At 36.0% G+C, this 17627-nt stretch overlaps 1 protein-coding gene across 4 annotated transcripts in view; it reads left to right on the top strand.

The window, feature by feature from the left end:
* Positions 1–17627, top strand: part of MCTP1 (multiple C2 and transmembrane domain containing 1) — a 562693-nt gene that overhangs the window by 242779 nt on the left and 302287 nt on the right. For all 4 annotated transcript variants that reach the window (XM_061188003.1, XM_061188002.1, XM_061188001.1 and 1 more), the window contains exon 2: positions 5273–5387. In XM_061188003.1, coding sequence (XP_061043986.1) covers positions 5273–5387 — 115 coding nt within the window. The remainder of the gene's footprint in view (positions 1–5272; positions 5388–17627) is intronic.

The raw sequence follows: 17627 nt of genomic DNA, 5'->3' as shown, positions 1-17627 counted from the left end.
GCCCTTATAGAAGATTAGTTGACTGTATATGTGTGGGTTTATTTCTGGGCTTTTTGTTCTGTTCCATTGATCTATTTGTCTGTTTTTATGCCAGTATCATACTGCTTCAATCACTATAGCTTTGTAGTATAGTATGAAATCAGAAAGTGTGATGTCTCCAGCTCTGTTTTTCTTAAGATTGCTTTGGCTATTCAGGGTCTTTTATGGTTCTGTGTGATTTGACAATCCCACTCCTAGGTACTTATACAAAGGAATTTAAATCTGGATCTCAAAGAGATACCTGCACTCCCATGTTTATTGCAGTATTATTCACAATATCCAAGATATGAAAACAACGTAAATGTCCATTGGCGGATGAATGGATAAAGAAAATTTGGTATATACATACAATGGAATATTATTCAACCTTAAGAGAGAAGGAAAATCTGCCATTTGCAACAACATGAATGGACCTGGAGACCATTATGCCAAGTGAAATAAGCCAGTCACAGAAAGACAAATGCTGTATGATTTCACATACATATAGAATCTAAAATAGTAAAACTCATAGAATCAGGGAGTAGAATGGGGTGGTTTCCAGGGGCTGTGAGGAGAGGAGAAAATGGGGAGGTAATGGTCAAAGTGTACAAAATTTCAGTTACGCAGGATGTATAAGTTCTGAGATCCACTATATAGCATAGTGCCTATAGCTAACAATACTGTATCGCATACTTACAATTTTCTAAGAGGGTAGATCTCATGTTAAGTGTTCTCACCACATGTGCGTGTGTGTGCGCGTGCGCGCACACACACACACACACACAAATGATAATAATATAAGGGGCGTGGGAAGAAACTTTGGAAGGGGTTGGATGCATTTGTGGCCTTGATGGTGGTGATGGTTTCACAGGTGTATACTTATTCCCAAACTCATGGAGTTGTATAAATTACGTACGTACAGCTTTTTACATATCAATCATACCTCAATAAAGTGGTTAAAAAAATAACACCCATCTAAATGTGGGACATGGCAGTTTAGCGAGGGGAAGAGTATTTGAATTTCCTATAATACTCACTAAATAAATGTTAAATCTGAGAAAACATAAAAAATATTTTAAATGACAAAGTTTGTTTTAGAGCTGTGTGAGTGCCTGGTACTTCAGACACATCTTTCCTAATACATCCTTACATTTGAGAACTTAATAAACATTTGAAAAAGATACTTTATACCCATAAAAATTATATTTCTAGTATCCCTCCGTAATCCAATTTTCTTCTTGGAACAATTTCACTGAGCCTGAGGGGAAATGTATCTCTAGATCTGTTTAAGTTCTTGACTTTCTTTTTTGCTAGAGTTGGGGTTATCCTTGGAGGTTGACACAGGGGTGGCCTGGAACTTGCTCTTCCTCTCTTTTCTGCTCTCCGCTGCTGACATTACCAATCTCCCAGGAGCTCAGCTCAAACTTCTGTGTGACTCATCCATCCCTTTCCCATATACCCTACATCTTGTCAGTTGACAATTCAGTTGATTGACTCTCCTCAATGTCTCAAATTCATCTTTTATTTCCATTTCCGCTGACCAGATCAGGCCCTTGTGACTTAAACTGGACTGTCGTAAAACCTTTTAAATAATTCCTGTATCCACAGGATTTCTCTACTCTCATCCAACCCACAGAGATAAAAGGCCGAGTTTCCTCCTCTCTGAAATCTAATCACTTAGTCCAGAACAGGAAACATGAAAAGTAGGCGATAAATGTTTGTTAAGTGAGTCCTGGCTATACTGCTTCTCTCTTCAAGAGCCCGTGATGGTTTCCTGTTGCCCACAGGTTGAAACTCTTCTCAGGCTGGCATGACTGAATATCAGTCTTTCCTTCCACCTTATTTCTCACACAATCCAATGACACACCCTCTTGTGACTACTCACCGTCGGGCTTGTGTTGATTTTCTCATCCTCCCTTCTTCCAAATCTTTACTTGTCAAAGTCCTACTCCTGTTTTCAGACTGCTCTATTGTCATCTCTGTGAAGCCACCTCAGATTCTTTTCCCACAATAATTGGTCTTCTTTCATGAATGACTTAATAAACTCCATTATATCACAGTCTGTCTTTAAGGATAGCTCTTGAGTGGACAGGGTTTCATTTTAAGTGCAATTTTGATCAATTGTTAATGTCGGCCTAAAGCACTGTATTGAGAAGGTTTCTTTTGATAGAAGGTGCCAAAACAGATTAGATGCCATACACGGGCACAGGAGAGGAGAGAGAAAAAAGTGCCCATGGAGTGGCCAACTTTGTTATAGATCCCCATGTGTGTGTCTACTCAGCTAGATCACATGCCTGTAAAGACATTTTCTATCCTCATAGTCTCCATCACATTTTGTGTTCAATTGGATGTTTAAACACCCTATTCCCTGTTGTTAAAAGTTTACAATCTAAACTGGCAAATATGATATTTTGAGATATAATGTGATAATGGACAAGAAATATAAAGTGCTAATGAAATGGTCCTTGAAGGCTGGATAGGAATACATAGAGAACAAGATGGGGAAGGTGCTGTACATCCAAAAGAAATGAAATCAGTTTCTTGGAGAGATATCTGCACTCCCACATTTATTACAACATTATTCACAATAGCCAAGATATGGAAATAACCTAAATGCCTGTCATAGAGGAATGGATAAAGAAAATGTGATCTGTAAATACACACACACACACACACACACACACACACACATATACATATACACAAAATGGAATATTATTCAGGCTTTAAAAAGCCAATAAATATAAGTCCAGTGAAGTCATCTCTTAACTAGGTGTTGAATTCTCAAACAGCAAAAGTGGAAAATCTGGTATAATTAAAATTACCTTTGGAAATTCCTTAATTTGCTCATGTAGTATACATTTTAAAATGTTAAACCAGATGCTCTGTAAATTATTTGCTCTAAACTTCAAGAAGCACTGAATAGAGCAGTGAAAGCTACAAAAAAATAAAGCTATCTGAGCATTCAAACTTTTCTGCCTTTAAGGTACCTGTCAAAACACTAGAAGAGGATGCAAGGTCAGTAGAAAATGTCTACTTTCCTATAGATTTTATTCCATTTTTTAGAAAGTAATAAATCTACATTTAATATTTGTTAGTGGATTTGTTTATTTTGAAACAGTGTATATATATATATATATAATAGAGCCTCAAGAAAGGCTTAGAACATACTAGGAGCTTAACAAACGTTTGCTGGATTTTAATTTAAATCTTGCTTATTAATTAAACCCAAATACAAACTGTTCTTTGAAAAGGCATTCAGAAGACGTTGGTTGGCTTCCTCTTTCCAAGTGGGAATCATCTGTGTGGTCCAGTGAAGAGCTATCACTCTCTTACCATTTATGCTAGTTTCAAGACACCTTACCATAGTGCTGGAAATGTGTTTTGAAGAAAGATAATATTTTTGCCTATGAAACTTGAAAATTAGTAACATCCTGTGCTGACTAGGAGATGGGAAATAGACACTTGTGCACTTTCAATAGGAGTGTGAACTACTTAAAACTTTTTGGAAAAATTCATCCTATAAGAGAAATAAAAACACAAGTTCTTGCAGTGGCAAATACTGAAGCCAACTCATATGTTCATCATTAGGAAAATAATTGAAGAAATTATGGCAGTCCCAACGCTGTGGAAAATCATGTACCTCAAAAAAAAAAAGGTCTGTGTGTATTGATTAGAAAAGTGCCCATGATATTTTTCTTAAGTTAAATAAATTGTGAAATAATAAGCAAAATGTAGTACTTTGCTCAAACAAAAACTGGAAACTCAACCACAGAAAAATTAACCTGTATGTATGTGTATTTGTATAAGACGTTCAAAATGTAGAAGGATATACCCTACATTGTCAAAATTGGTAACCCCAAGGAGGTGGGGCAATTGGATGTTTGAGGAAAGTGAAAGAAAATCATTTTACCTTTTACTCCTCTGTTGTTTGAAGGCCTGATCCAAATTCTTGGTTAAAGGAATTAAAAGAAAAGAAAGAAAAAAAGGAATTAAAAGAAAAAGACAACCGGGAGATGTAACGTGGAAATGAAGTGGATGGGATTTGGCAACTATTTGGATGTGGGAAGAGGGAAATGCTTGTAGATTTCTAGCCTGAGTGGCTGGGGGAATGGTGCTATCATTCATAGAAACAGGGATATCATGAAAAGAAGTGAATTCTTTTTTATTGCTACCAGAGGAGAGATGATAAGTTTAGGTTATCAGTCAAAGTTGTGCTGCTTCTTATTTTAAATGATAATTGCTCCCATAGGAAATCTCCTCGTCTTGGTCTTGAAACATTAAAAAAAAAAAACTGCTTTCTAGCTGTATTTCATGTAAACTATAGAATTAAAGAGCTGGAATGGTATCTACTATTTTACCTTATCCATGCATATTATTCCAAAACAAAAGTATATTTCTTTTTGAATTGGAAAAAAACTATAAGGATTTAAAATCACCTCAAATGTGAAGAAAAATAAGTTTTCCTGCTGTATTCAACGTGGCAGAAAGTATAAAATATGACCTGTAAAATTTTTACTCTATGTTTCTCTTATGTTGTTTTAATAATAGTTATTCCTCTTGCTAGTGCATTTATAACTCAATGCCTAGTATATTGTCGCTAAAGATATTCTATAGAGGTAGGCTTGCAAAGATTTTTAGTTCTAGAAATAGCCTGTGCACCTTTAGTCCATAGAAAGCAGCATTAGGAATTTAACCTTACTGAGAATTTATTTCTTGCAAGTACTGTCAAAATGCTGGTTGAATTTATTTCTGTATAATTGCATCATATTTTATGTTGGGGCTAAAATAGACATGTGTAATCCATCAGTATGAGCCCCTTTGCATGGATAAATGAATCAACAAAGTCACCTGAATAAATCATTTTACTTTTCAACTCAGTTACCCATACCTTTATTCTCCATTCATCACTGATTGTGTTTTTACTTCAGACACTATCTCTTTGTTAGTCTTTCTTAGTTGAATTATGTGGGAATTTCCATGGGAAATGTTTTTCATATTTTATGTGTTATTCTAATCTGAGTTAAAACATGAATTCCTATAACTACTGTGTCTTTATTTTGAGTCTAAAGAATTTTATGAATTTCAAAACCTTCAGAGAACTGGGTGATTATGATGCTGTGTGAATTCATAAGATGATTTATTATATTGACTAATTCTTGGAGTTTGCATTTAGCTACACATGGTCCCCCATTGGAGGAAATAAAATAGAGATAATAAATTTAATATTTTGTATATTTTTCTTGGTTTTCAGAAAATAAATACTGCTGGAACCAGTAATGCAGATGTCCCCTTGGCTGATCCCGGAATGTACCAATTGGACATTACATTAAGAAGGGGTCAGAGTTTAGCTGCCCGAGATCGAGGAGGTAAGAACATAAGAAAAATGTCACCTGGAAGCTTATTCTCTGTGTTTTTGACAAACTTTGTTTTCCTTGTCGTTGCTTAAGTTAAAAAAAAAATCAACTATAATATCAGTTTTAGAAGTTTCGGTTCAATGATGTGGCTCTAAATATCGTCTGACTCCTGTGACCGTAGAGGAAGAGGTTATGATGCAAGTTCGAAAACTCTGAATTGTTCCAACCCAGACAGCAAGGTCCCTACCAAACTGCTGACAAATTAGACTCTACGTTATATATAATTAGTGACATAATCAGTTAAGTAGATGAAGCACATGTTTGAAGCCATATCAGAATTCGCCTTTTCACAGACCTGAAATTCTTTTTGCTGCATAGATTTGCTCCACTGAATCCCCTGAAACTGCAGAATCTTGGACTAACATCTCACCAAAACTTTGGAGATTCCCAGCAAGTGATTTTCTGAGGCTTGGTTGGACCTGGCAATAATCTCATGGTGGATTAAACAGGTCTCTGTAGTCCATGATGAAGGAAAAGACAAGGCAAATACTCTTTAGTTCCTGGATTCCATATCACAAGTCAATCTCCTGATGAACTTACCTGGGGTACGTTAATTATTCCTTGAACCCTGGTTAGGGGCAGGACAAAAGATAGACCCTAACCAGACCATATAGCATCTTTTGCACGTTTCGAAATAACACCGCTTCGGGATGTGGAGATCTGAGGGCCTACAGTCCTAAAGGACGCTGAATTTGGGTGTAATTCCTCCCAGTAAGAAGGAGGAGAGCCCCTGAGCTTCTAACTCATTGTCAGACGACCTGCAGAGTGCTCCTGGCATCACAGGATCTTGTTTTTCTCCTCCCACTCTTTTTGACATCCATACTTAGGCAGTGAAAGGAACCAAATAAGACCATAATTTGTAATTTTTTATCTCCTGTCTCTACAAAAAAAAACTAGAGAAAATGAGTAACATAACAGTGGGTTTTGTAAGATTAGAGATGATACAAATAATAGATTTAATGTTTAAGTACAAACTAGTAAATATCAGAATATTCTTAATGAATGAAGGTATGATTAGAAATGTTAGAATTTAAACATAGGGGGAATTTTCAAAATTAACCATTGGGTTTAGTAGCTGAGGACAAATGTTTATGGAATTGAACTGCTGGTCTCAAAAGAAGTTACAATTAGCTTGGAGGACAAAAATAATGCTATTAACATAGTATTATTTAACTGTATTTATAAAACATTTTTTAGTTTTCAGAGCAATCTTAATTACATTACATTACAACATTTGATCTAAAACAGAATTGAACCAGGCATCAGGAGATCAAAATTTTAGTCCTAGATACGTCCTCCCAGCAATATTAAATACATATGCACACAATTATTTATTGCAGAATTTTTTGTAATTATAAAATGCCCATAAATAGAAGAGGTGGTTAAATAAGCCATGGTACACCCACAGGATGAAATAATATGCAACTGTAAAATAAATAAGGAAAAACTTTAGGAATTGATATGGAAAGTGTTACAGGATATATTATTAAGTGAAAAAGCAAAGTGCAAAGGGTATCAACATTATGAAATGTTTTAGGTAAGAAAGAAGGGAGTATAAGGGATTATGCATTATCTGTTCATTTCTCCAAAAAGAAATATCAGAAATAAAATCCAGAAACGAATGAGATCGATAACATAACATAATATCAGTAAGAACAGGTGTCCAGAATGTGGGATAGGAATGGGGTAAAAGGGGTAAGGAGGAAGTCCCATATGCATTGTTGACAAGAATGTCAACAATATACTTGTCACTATACAAGTAAACTTTCTTGTATAGTTCTAACTCTTTAACCATGGCAATATTACAGAAAGAAATGAATGAGTGAATGGATGGATGGATAGAGAGATAGGTTCCTGCATCCTGTTGATATTTATAACCACACCTCAGGGGAATGGGAATAAAACAACTAATCTAAGTGATTAAGTAAAACCATATTTGGGTTATACACTATAAAACTCAAGACAAAAAGAACAATATATAAATAATGTACTTCAGAGAATGATTTTCAATTCTGAAACTACTTACTACATATGCTAGGAATGAGCAACTAAGTAAGTATATTGTAGATAAGAAGAGTCAGATTTCTTACTGCTGGAGAAAGAGGTCAAAGACATGGAATGGGGGGAAGCTAGAATGCACCTTGTGGTGTTAGAAAGGTATCGGTATGAACTGATGGTTTCTAATATATATATAGATAGATAGCAATTAAGATGGATAGAGATGTGTGTGTGATCTCTCTGCTGAGAGGGCCTAGAAACCATCACAAAGGTGTAATGACGAAGTAGAAATCCACATACTTTTGGCCCAGATCTTGGTTTCTAAATACAGTTTCTCCAATAAAAGTAAGCAGGGCTCCTGGAGAAATGGTTGATTGCAGATCTGGGGCAGGGACAGTACAAGATGAGCCTGGAACATTTTGCAGTGCCAGAAAATAGGGAAGTACTGAAAAATTGATGTCAGAATGTCAAAATGAAATAGGAGCCAACTTAAAGGAGCTCCTAATGATCAAAACTGGGACGATTTCAGCAACAAAATAAATAGTGGTAATAATGGATTATAACCCATAGAATAATATAAATTATCTATGATTTCATACTGGTAAATACATAATTAAATAAATAAATAGGTGTGAGATAAGGTAAATCTTTTCCTTATGGTAGAATTCTAATGAACAAATGTAGCCAGGAAAATAGAAACCACCTTTTAACAAACACCACCATAATAATTATTACAGGCAAAAATCATCAATTGAGGCTAAACCTATATGTGCAAAATTATGAGAAACAGGATATTTGCATCATTTCAAAGTATTTCCCCACAAGATACATATAAATTACAAAGGGGAAAAAAGGTAACTTTACAGTAGAGAAACTTGGAAGACATCCTTTTAACCAAGTTCAAAGTTAACATCAGCAGTAATGAAACAGACAGATGTAATGACCCTGCTGATATGATGTGCTGAGAAAGGGACATCCTGGGTGACATTCTTGTCAACAATGCATAAAGTCAATGTCATCATGAGAAAACATCAGGCAAACTCTGGCAACATATGATGCCAGTTATCTGAGCTAAGTAGCATCTGCCCTCTGGGCAGTGCATGCACGGTCTTGTTCCACCGTACCGTGTCTCCACAATTGTGAGTCTGGATGGCATTGTGTATGCACCACTGTCTTTCTTGTAGTAGCAAATTATTCTCTCCAGATGCCTCTGCCCAAAATAGGAATTTTTTAAAGATAAAATGAGAGGGCCGTGTTCTTAAGAAAAATGGGAGAGAAAATATTACTTTGTAGAAGTGAAGAATATCCCAAAGTGTTTAAAATGCAAACTCTAATCCAGCTTCCCTATCTGACTCACTTGCCTGGCATTTATGAAGTTTTTAGTTGGTAGTTATGAGAGGAGATATATAAACAGAGGAAACAACCTGAGTTAAGTTTGGGATTGATTAAAATTTATCATAGACCCACCTGTAAATAACAGATGGTGTTAAGCATATGATTGGATAGATAGCATTGGGTCCCTTCAGATTTATGAATTTTATATATCTACAGATATAGATATAGATATATAGATATATAATTTTGAGGGCCTGAATGGGGATTATGGTTGTGGAACTGGAGAAGGAAAGGAAAATGGGAGAGATGGTTTGGAGAATGTCCAGTAGTGTCTGAGATCAATTGGGTGAGGGGGGTTCAAAAACCTATTGAGATTTTAAGGCTGCTGATGACTAGGAGCTGTGTGGACTTTGGAAAAAGGTGCATGTAAGCAAAAATATTTGTATAACTATTAGAATTAGCAGAAATTACACTCTCTTGTCATTTATTACATTGATACCCTCACCTACTGTCCAGCAAAACCAAAATGCCTATGCCTTCCATGTCCCATCTCACCCTTGCAGAAAATAATGGAAGGGAAAACTCATTTCCACCATCCCCACCATCGCCAGAAGGGAAAACTCATTTCCACCATCCCCACCATCGCCAGAAGGTTGTTTGAACTTTGCATCTTCAGAATCTTTATAAGTAATAGGCACTGAGGTGGGCTCAACAGGCAAAACTGGCCATCATTCTTCCACTTTTATAACCTGTTTTACAGAACAACCAAGTAGCTTTTTGGAATGCTACTGCCTTTTTCTAAGTTTTATTATACCTGCTTTAAGCAGCCTGATGGACTAGAAAGTACATGACTTTCTAGGGAGTCTGACCACATAATTTCAAAGCCAATCTCAACATTTTATTAGCTGTGTGACTTTGAGTGAGTTGTGCAGTCTCTCTGCTGCAATTGTAGGGTTCCAGATTTAGCAAATAAAAAATGCACAATGCCTAGTTAAATTTGAATTTCAGATAACCCATTATCTTTTAATATAAATACATCTCATGAATCTAATCCACAGTATAATGAATATAGATAATAATATTATACTATAATTATGTAATGTGGTAAATATCACTACATTGGCAAACATATTACAGTATATAAATACATCAAAGTAACATGCTGTACACCTTAAACTTACACAATGTTACATGTCAAATTTATTCAATAAAAAATAAATAATATAAATACATACATACCTCTCATGTGCTATTTGGAGTACTCCTATACTAAAAAATTATTTGTTGTTTATCTGAAGTTCCAATTTAACTGAGTTCCTTGTTTTATCTAGCAGCCCTTTGACAACTGTCATATGTAGTTCTCTTTTAAACTGCCATTTTTATTTTAATTGGGTTGGGCTTTTCAGGATTATATTATCATCTGTCATGTTTTGAAAGTCATGTCTTGACAAGATTATTTGTATTGTTAGAAAAAACAGAGCAATCCGTGTAGGTATGTCTGGTGATAGCAATTCCCTACAACTTAATTCCTTGAAATTTGTATTGTGGAGGATGTACTAATTTCCTGGGGTTGCCTTAACATATTACCACAAACCTGGAGGCTTAAAACAACAGAAACTTATTATCTCAGTTCTGGAGTCCAAGAGTCAGAAAAGTCAAGTTGTGGTAGGCAACACTCCTTCCAAAAGCTCTTGGGAAGAATTCTTCCTCGCCTCTTCCAGCTTCTGGTGACTCCAGGCATTCCTTGGCTTGCAGCAGCATCACTCCAATCTTTGCTTCCATCTTCCCGGTCTGTGTCTCCAAGCCTCAAACCTCCTTCTTCTTTCTCTCATAAGGACAGTAGTCATTGGATTTAGGGCCTGCCTTAAATCCAGTATGATCTCATCTCAAGATTCTTAAATTAATTTTATCCGCAAAAAGACTATTTCTAAATAAGGTTACATTCACAGGTACCGGGGGTTAGGACTTGTAATGTATATATACATTATATATAATGTATATATGTACGTTACATATTATATAATGTATATCTACTATATATCATATATACTTATATGCTTCTACAGAACATACACATTCTGTTGTGTTTTTCCTGTCCTATTTTCATAGATGAAAAAAAAAATCACTCATTGACACACAAAGATTTCCTTGTTTCATGTTAATATAACTAGAGCCATACAATTACTAAATCTTGAGAATGAACTTCTATCTTGAGATTTTGTAAATGACTCCAAGACTACACATTTTTCCTAGAAAGCTTTTTATACTAGTCTTAACACTTCATTTATTTTGAGGCAGAAGCAAAGGGTCTGGTGGCTCTTCTCCAAAGAGGTGCCATCCTTTACCAAATGTAAATCTGGAACTCCTTAAGACATAGAGCAAATACTATACAAATTTTCTGAAGAAACTCTGAAGATGATGTTTCCACATATGAAATGCAGTCATATCACACATAACAAAGTTAGGTTCACTTTTAAACATGCTATCTCTTCTGCTATTATGGTTACAAATTTGCTTTGCTTAATTATATTTAGGTTGGAAGAGGGACCAATTTTTTTTTAACCTTTACAAAAAAAATACATTGCCATGAAAAGTAAAAAAGCCAGGGAAAGGCACTGTGTATAATACCTGACACTGTTCTCAGGAGTTGATAGACAAGGCCAATCAATATGTATCGTATTTTCTTCAGAATCTGCATCAACTTTGGCAATGGTGGGTTTTTTCTTAAAATATGATTTGATTATTTATAGATGAATTTGATTTAAAATAAGTATAATTTAATTCAGCCTCTGTTAATAAAGGATGATTTTAAGCTTAACTCATTTTAAAAGTGCATCTCTGAGTTCCATTTATTAGAGACATTATCCTTAAATTCACTTGAGGTTAATTAGCTTGCTTTCCATAGTTTTCCATATTTAGATTTCTTAAAGGATATGCTCCTTCTTGGTGTAAGGATAAAGGAAATTTTATGTGTTCATGGGTTTCAGTGCATTGTGCCTATAGGCAGAAATATTCTCAGGAATTTAGTCACACATTCTCTGAAATTAGATCATATAAAGTATACAAAATTACCCTTTCCATAAATTTTGAAAGGTCAATTGGCACAGTTGTACCAAAAATGTAAACCCATTCCTAATTGGTCAACTGTTTAATATAGTCAAACCTGTATAAGGTTATGTATGGCCCATTAATTAAGATCATTTTAAGAGAGAGCCTTCATTCTAATTAGCACTAAATTAGTCTTCTAAATTTGGGATTAGAGAGAAAGTGAAAAGGTCTATGGGGCTTTATTAGTGCTTATCATAAAATAAACCATTAAAAATAATAGCAACAATATTCTAAAGCAAATAACTACAATTAGATATGTCTCTTTGCTTTTACAAGGTGCTATTTCTTTATCTGCTGATCTTGGGTTCGCAGTCTACTTTCACAAAGTCATCTGTCTTTGGGGCAAAATAGTCCTGGAAATCTGACTCTCAAGTCCACTGGCTCCGTTGGTCAGGTATTTACTCTTGGTGGCAATCTCAGCTTACATTTGGAAACCTCAGCCATGGGTTTATTCTTAGCAGCCTCAACAGTCTTCTCCACCAACTTCTGAGACTGACTTTCTAATTTTAACGAAAGACACAATGTCTGATCTTTAGCTTACAGTGGGAACCTTTAGGCAAGCAGGAGGGGAAAAAAAGAGGCCACGCATTGGTGGTAGACGGAATGCTTCTGGTTAATTTATTACAGAAACCAATCATACCAGAATGAAAGAGAGTAGAATCTCCTATTGGAAGTGATCACATAAGCATCGGGCAATAGGGTCATCAGGTGATGATTACCCTGAGGGGAGAAATATGTTAGGGACAATGAAGACATTGGCAAATCTTCAAAACCTTGCAATCAATACTATAGAGCATGCACCAAAAGCATCTCCAATTGATAAAAAGTGTTTTAAAACTACAAATAAAATTCTTCCCAGAAGTAAATTTATTGACAGCCATTGCGTCATCCCTCGTGCATAAGTATGAACATGCTTCCACTCCCAGACCCCAATGGGGCCTGTAATTGCATATCAGAAAGTAATACTTTATTGATATAAAACTGACCTTGGGTAGACTGAGCTTTTCTTTTTGTTTTGAAAACTTTTCCCTATTCCCAAAAAGAATATTGCATGCCCATTTTGACCCCCTAGATTCAAGTAAACATCAGACCCACAAGACTATCCACAAGACTATCCAAGGCCACACTTGACACTTCTTCAGGAGGATATAGGGCGGGAACCACAGTTCAGCAGCAAGACAGCCTCAGCTATCCCTTGCTGCAGCCCATGCAGCAGCCCCTGCAGCCATCCGGGAGATATCTTCCTTAGCTACCAGGTAACCCAGTGCAGATGGAAAAAGACAAGATCGCACTGAGCAGGTGTGGGAGCCTCTATGGTGTAAAAGCCTCCTTTCTCACAGGAGCTAGTATCTCTTGTAACTACTTCATAGTTTCCAGGGACATGCCCAGTTACAAGAATCATTACATTCAGGAAGTCCAAAGATATGGCTTCCTAACAGGTGTTTCTACTTCTCCCAGTCTAGATGAAATTTACCAACCAGGGCATCATTTTTACCTTGTGTTGCTTAACAACATAGTTTTTAACTATGTAACCAAAGGTCGTATTCTCATGAAGAGGAAGGAAATGGTTTCCTCATACTGGGGCAAGCATTGAGAACATTAAGAAAATACAGGGCATTCCAGTTGTGCCAAATTGTATCAGTCGGCCCCTCCTTGCTCAAGTGCCACAGGAAGGGTTTCAAGGTGAGGTGATTTCAAGCCTTTGGTGCTACCTAGCAGCTGTTGAAGAAACATCAGAGTTGGTTTGGATGTAGAATACCCTGTCAGATGTGTTAGTCCAAATTGAGGGGCTGACCTTGGAGAAGAGCAAAATCAAAGAGAATTTTCAGACAAACACACAAATGCTCAAGGATGAGAAATAGCTACAACCTTGTCTGTGTTATTAGTCAAAGTAACAACACTTTATAGCACCCATAACAAGGGAAAAACAACAAACAGTTTAGTGATTTTAGGTTTTGTAGACTTAACAGACCCTTATTATTCTTTCTGTTTGCTTATTTTTTTAAAATAAATGACCATGGGCATAAAATACACAACATCACAGTAAAAGCAGACTCTTTTGAAAGTATGTATTCAGTTGGGGCAAGGCAAAACCTTTCTTCTATGCAGAAAGCAATAAATTTTTTACTACCTTGTATTGAGAACAGTCTCGGTACTCAATGACCATTTTTCTTTCTAAGCTACGAGTACTCTGTTATACATAAACTTCTTCTAAAAAATGGTTTTATTCAAAATTTTTTCATCTTAAATTTATTGGGGTATAATTTACATAGAGGAAGACTTACAGTTTGATGAGTTTGACAGAAAAATACAGTCATAACTACCATCAAAATCAAAATATAGAACATTTCTCATCACCTTACAAAGTTCCCTCATGATCCTTTATGGCTAATTCTCTCCTTACACTCCTAGCCCCTGGCAACAACTGATTTGATATCTGTAAAAATCATTTTAAATTACCTCAATATGTATATATTTTAAATATGGGCAGATGTATATGAAATAATGATAATAAATTTTAGAGATTGAATATAATTAATTTTATAAAGCATGATACTTTTTTACAGCTGTAATTTTATCCTTGTAATTTGATGCTATTTACATTGCAAATATATTTACATATTGAAAGAATACATAAATAAAATCTACTCAGTGAGCCCCAATGTAAACTATGGATTTTGAGTGATGATGATGTGTCAATGTAGGTTCATTGGAGCAAAGTGCCACTCTGGTTGGGGATGATGGTAGTCGGGGAGGCTGTGCTCATGTAGGGGGAGGGGTACATGGAACTCTCCACTTTCCACTCAGTTTCGCTGTGAGCCTAATACTGCTCTAAAATATAAAGTCTATTAAAAACAAAAAACAAAAAAACCCCCGCTGCTCTGTGGTGATCAGGTACCTTTGCTCTGTCTCTATTTTAATTTAGTTTAAGTACACAAAATAATAGAACTACAGTTGATGTTAAGAACTTATCACAATCCTAAAATTTTACTCAAGGAATCCGAATGAAATAGCATGCAACACTGTCTGAAGTTTCAAACAATCATGTTTTTAAAAATAAAGTTACTACTTATTTTAATTCAGTTTAGTTGCATGCATACTTCTATCCATGCAATCTTAAATTTAGTGTAATTAATGATCACTCGTCTGTTCTGTAAGACAAGTATGCAAATTTTCCAGTTCTCTGTTATAAAATCAATCTGATTGACATGAACTAAACCTTATGTTATATATCTCTTTCTGATTTAGGCAAACAGAACACGTTTAGTTGTCTTTTTAGCCAAATTTAATAAAACAATTTAAGTTATTCAAGTGTTTTCTGTGATCAGGAATATTGAGTACTTAATTAACTTGAGTCAACTTGAAGAATTTTTTTTATAATTACCTAATATTTCTTTACCAAGTAATACTAACTGTCTTTAACTCTTACTTTAAAGACTGAAGATAAAAAGTTTTTTGAAGGGTGGGATATTAACATTTCTTTTGTTCTTCGCCTTATTTTAGCAACCAAGACACCCAATACCTAAACCTACCATTCCCTTTGAGCACTTATTTCTTCCATTTATGTGGGGACAGGACATTTGCGACTCCTTGTTCTAAATTTATGTGCATCTATTAATCTCTAAACCAATCAAAATTTGTGCTCTATTAAATTTGAGAGACTGTACAGTTTTGATTTCCCTCTGGAGGCAGGTGAAGGCACATTGTCAAAAGGAAAATTTCTGCATTAACATTGTTTAAGGAATAGCTCTTTTACCCCTGGGAAGAAAGTTAACTTGCTCAATTGTTTGTTTTAAAAGTCGAGCTATTTATTTAGTTCATATTCTGCAAGAAAGTATCCCTTTCTTTTTCAAGTTCTTGTGAAATTAGCAATCAGATTTTTTTGTTATTTTTAAAGTAGACTTACTCATTTAACTTGATGTTCTTATAATGTACACAGTCATCCTTAATTTTTTAGAAATACTCTTTAAAAAATGGGCAGATGTAGATATAGAGCAGTGATTCTCAAAGCTGAGTCCCTAGACCAGCAGCATCAGAATCACTTTGGAACTTTGGAATCTTTGGGCACCACCCCAGGTCTACTGAATCCTAAACTCTAGGTGTGCGGCCCATCCATCTGTGTTTTAAGAAAACTTCTAGGTGATAGTGATGCATGCTTAAGTTTGAAGACCAATGATGTAAATGTCCTAAGAATCTAGCCACATGGAACTCCTCAAATACAACTCAGAGACCACAGAATTTCTCATATCTAACCATTCTCTAGAAACCCGTGAAACCATTTTGGGCTCCCCTTCCTGGATCCCCTGATGTCCGCTAGATACTTAACTCTCTCTCCAGTCTCACTCAGGCCTTCAGGCCCATCTCACTTCTCTCAGATCTAATGTTAGATGGCAAGATGCCATAAAACCACAGTACAGGAGCCCTTTCAAATGGCCCTTAGACTGTACAGCAAGGAGCTCTGAATGTGAGCTGGAATGGCCACACTTTTGAAAAGCCTAGTAGTTTGTTGGTCATAGCTGCTCTTAAAGAGGAAGATCAGGGAAACACAAGGAATCTAGAGTGTTCTTGTGTTGTTCCTTGATTTAGAAGCTGATGTCTGCTTGACTTTGATGTTCCTATGAAGCAGGCTCTGTGGGTCCTCCAAGAATTGTGGCTAGAACTGACTGAAAATTTCAGTCAGTTGAGTTATGAGAGTGTATCAGAAACTTATTACAAACTTTTCTGCAAGTAAAAAGGCCCCTGGTAGGCCAATTTAAAGATTCACTCCTAAGAACATTTTATTGATAAGTTTTTAATAGCTATATTTATTTTATTGATGAAAAATTAGTCGATCTAAGAAAGAAATAGAAAATGTTATTCGAGCCAAATTGAGGATTATAACCCAGGAACAGCCTCTCAAAAAGCTCCAAGAACTGTTCTGCCCATTAGAGGTCAAAGCACAGTTATATAAGTTTTTGAGACTTAGGGCTGTACGTTAAGTGACGTATCATTGACAGTCTATACAATCTAATGGATAGTGGATTATGGGTCATCATGGCCCCTCACAAGGTCTTTTTAAGGAGTTGTCTTGGTACTAAGAGAATGCTGTTCTTGGTGGTTGAGCACCTATTTCTGCCAATGGGGAGGTCTGGTCAATGTATAATGCAGATGCACAATGCATAGTAAAGGGGAGAGGAGAGGCCAAAGGGCAGAGAAAATTTTTTAATGTTTAAATTTTTCTTGTCTTGCCATAAAATATCGATTTTATTTCACATTTTTTTCCTAAAAGCAAACAAGGTTTCTAGATCAAAGATCAAACATTATTTATAGGATTTGTTCCCCATGCTCCACTCTCTCCCTTTGGGGAGACGCAATGAGAGCAAATGTCAGCTGCAAACACAAGGGGTCTGTACTGTGGGAGAAAAACCCCCAAATTATGCGATTTGGAGTTTCTATAAGAACTGCTGCACAGCAACCCCTCTTGAGAGAGAAAAAGAACACATCTTCCTAACGTAAACATATCCTCTCTTAGGAACAGAGAAGATTCTTAGATCTTTACAACCATTTAAAATGTAAACTCATAGCTCTAAGCCTATCATATGGTCAGGCCACTCAAGATGACTATTCTCTTGCTCTCTGTGCATCCCCTGCTCGACCAGTCTCTGCTTCACCTACCCCTACTCACCTGACTGACCTTCCTTCTTAATCATAGAGCTTAATGAGTAACTGCCTACCTGCTTGCCCACCACCCGCCCCCCCCCCCGCCTCCCC

Source organism: Eubalaena glacialis, chromosome 4 (genome assembly GCF_028564815.1).
Source record: "Eubalaena glacialis isolate mEubGla1 chromosome 4, mEubGla1.1.hap2.+ XY, whole genome shotgun sequence".
Classification (NCBI taxonomy): Eukaryota; Metazoa; Chordata; class Mammalia; order Artiodactyla; family Balaenidae; genus Eubalaena; species Eubalaena glacialis.
Note: the sequence above shows the minus strand (reverse complement) of the source record. Positions and strands in the feature narration are given on the sequence as shown.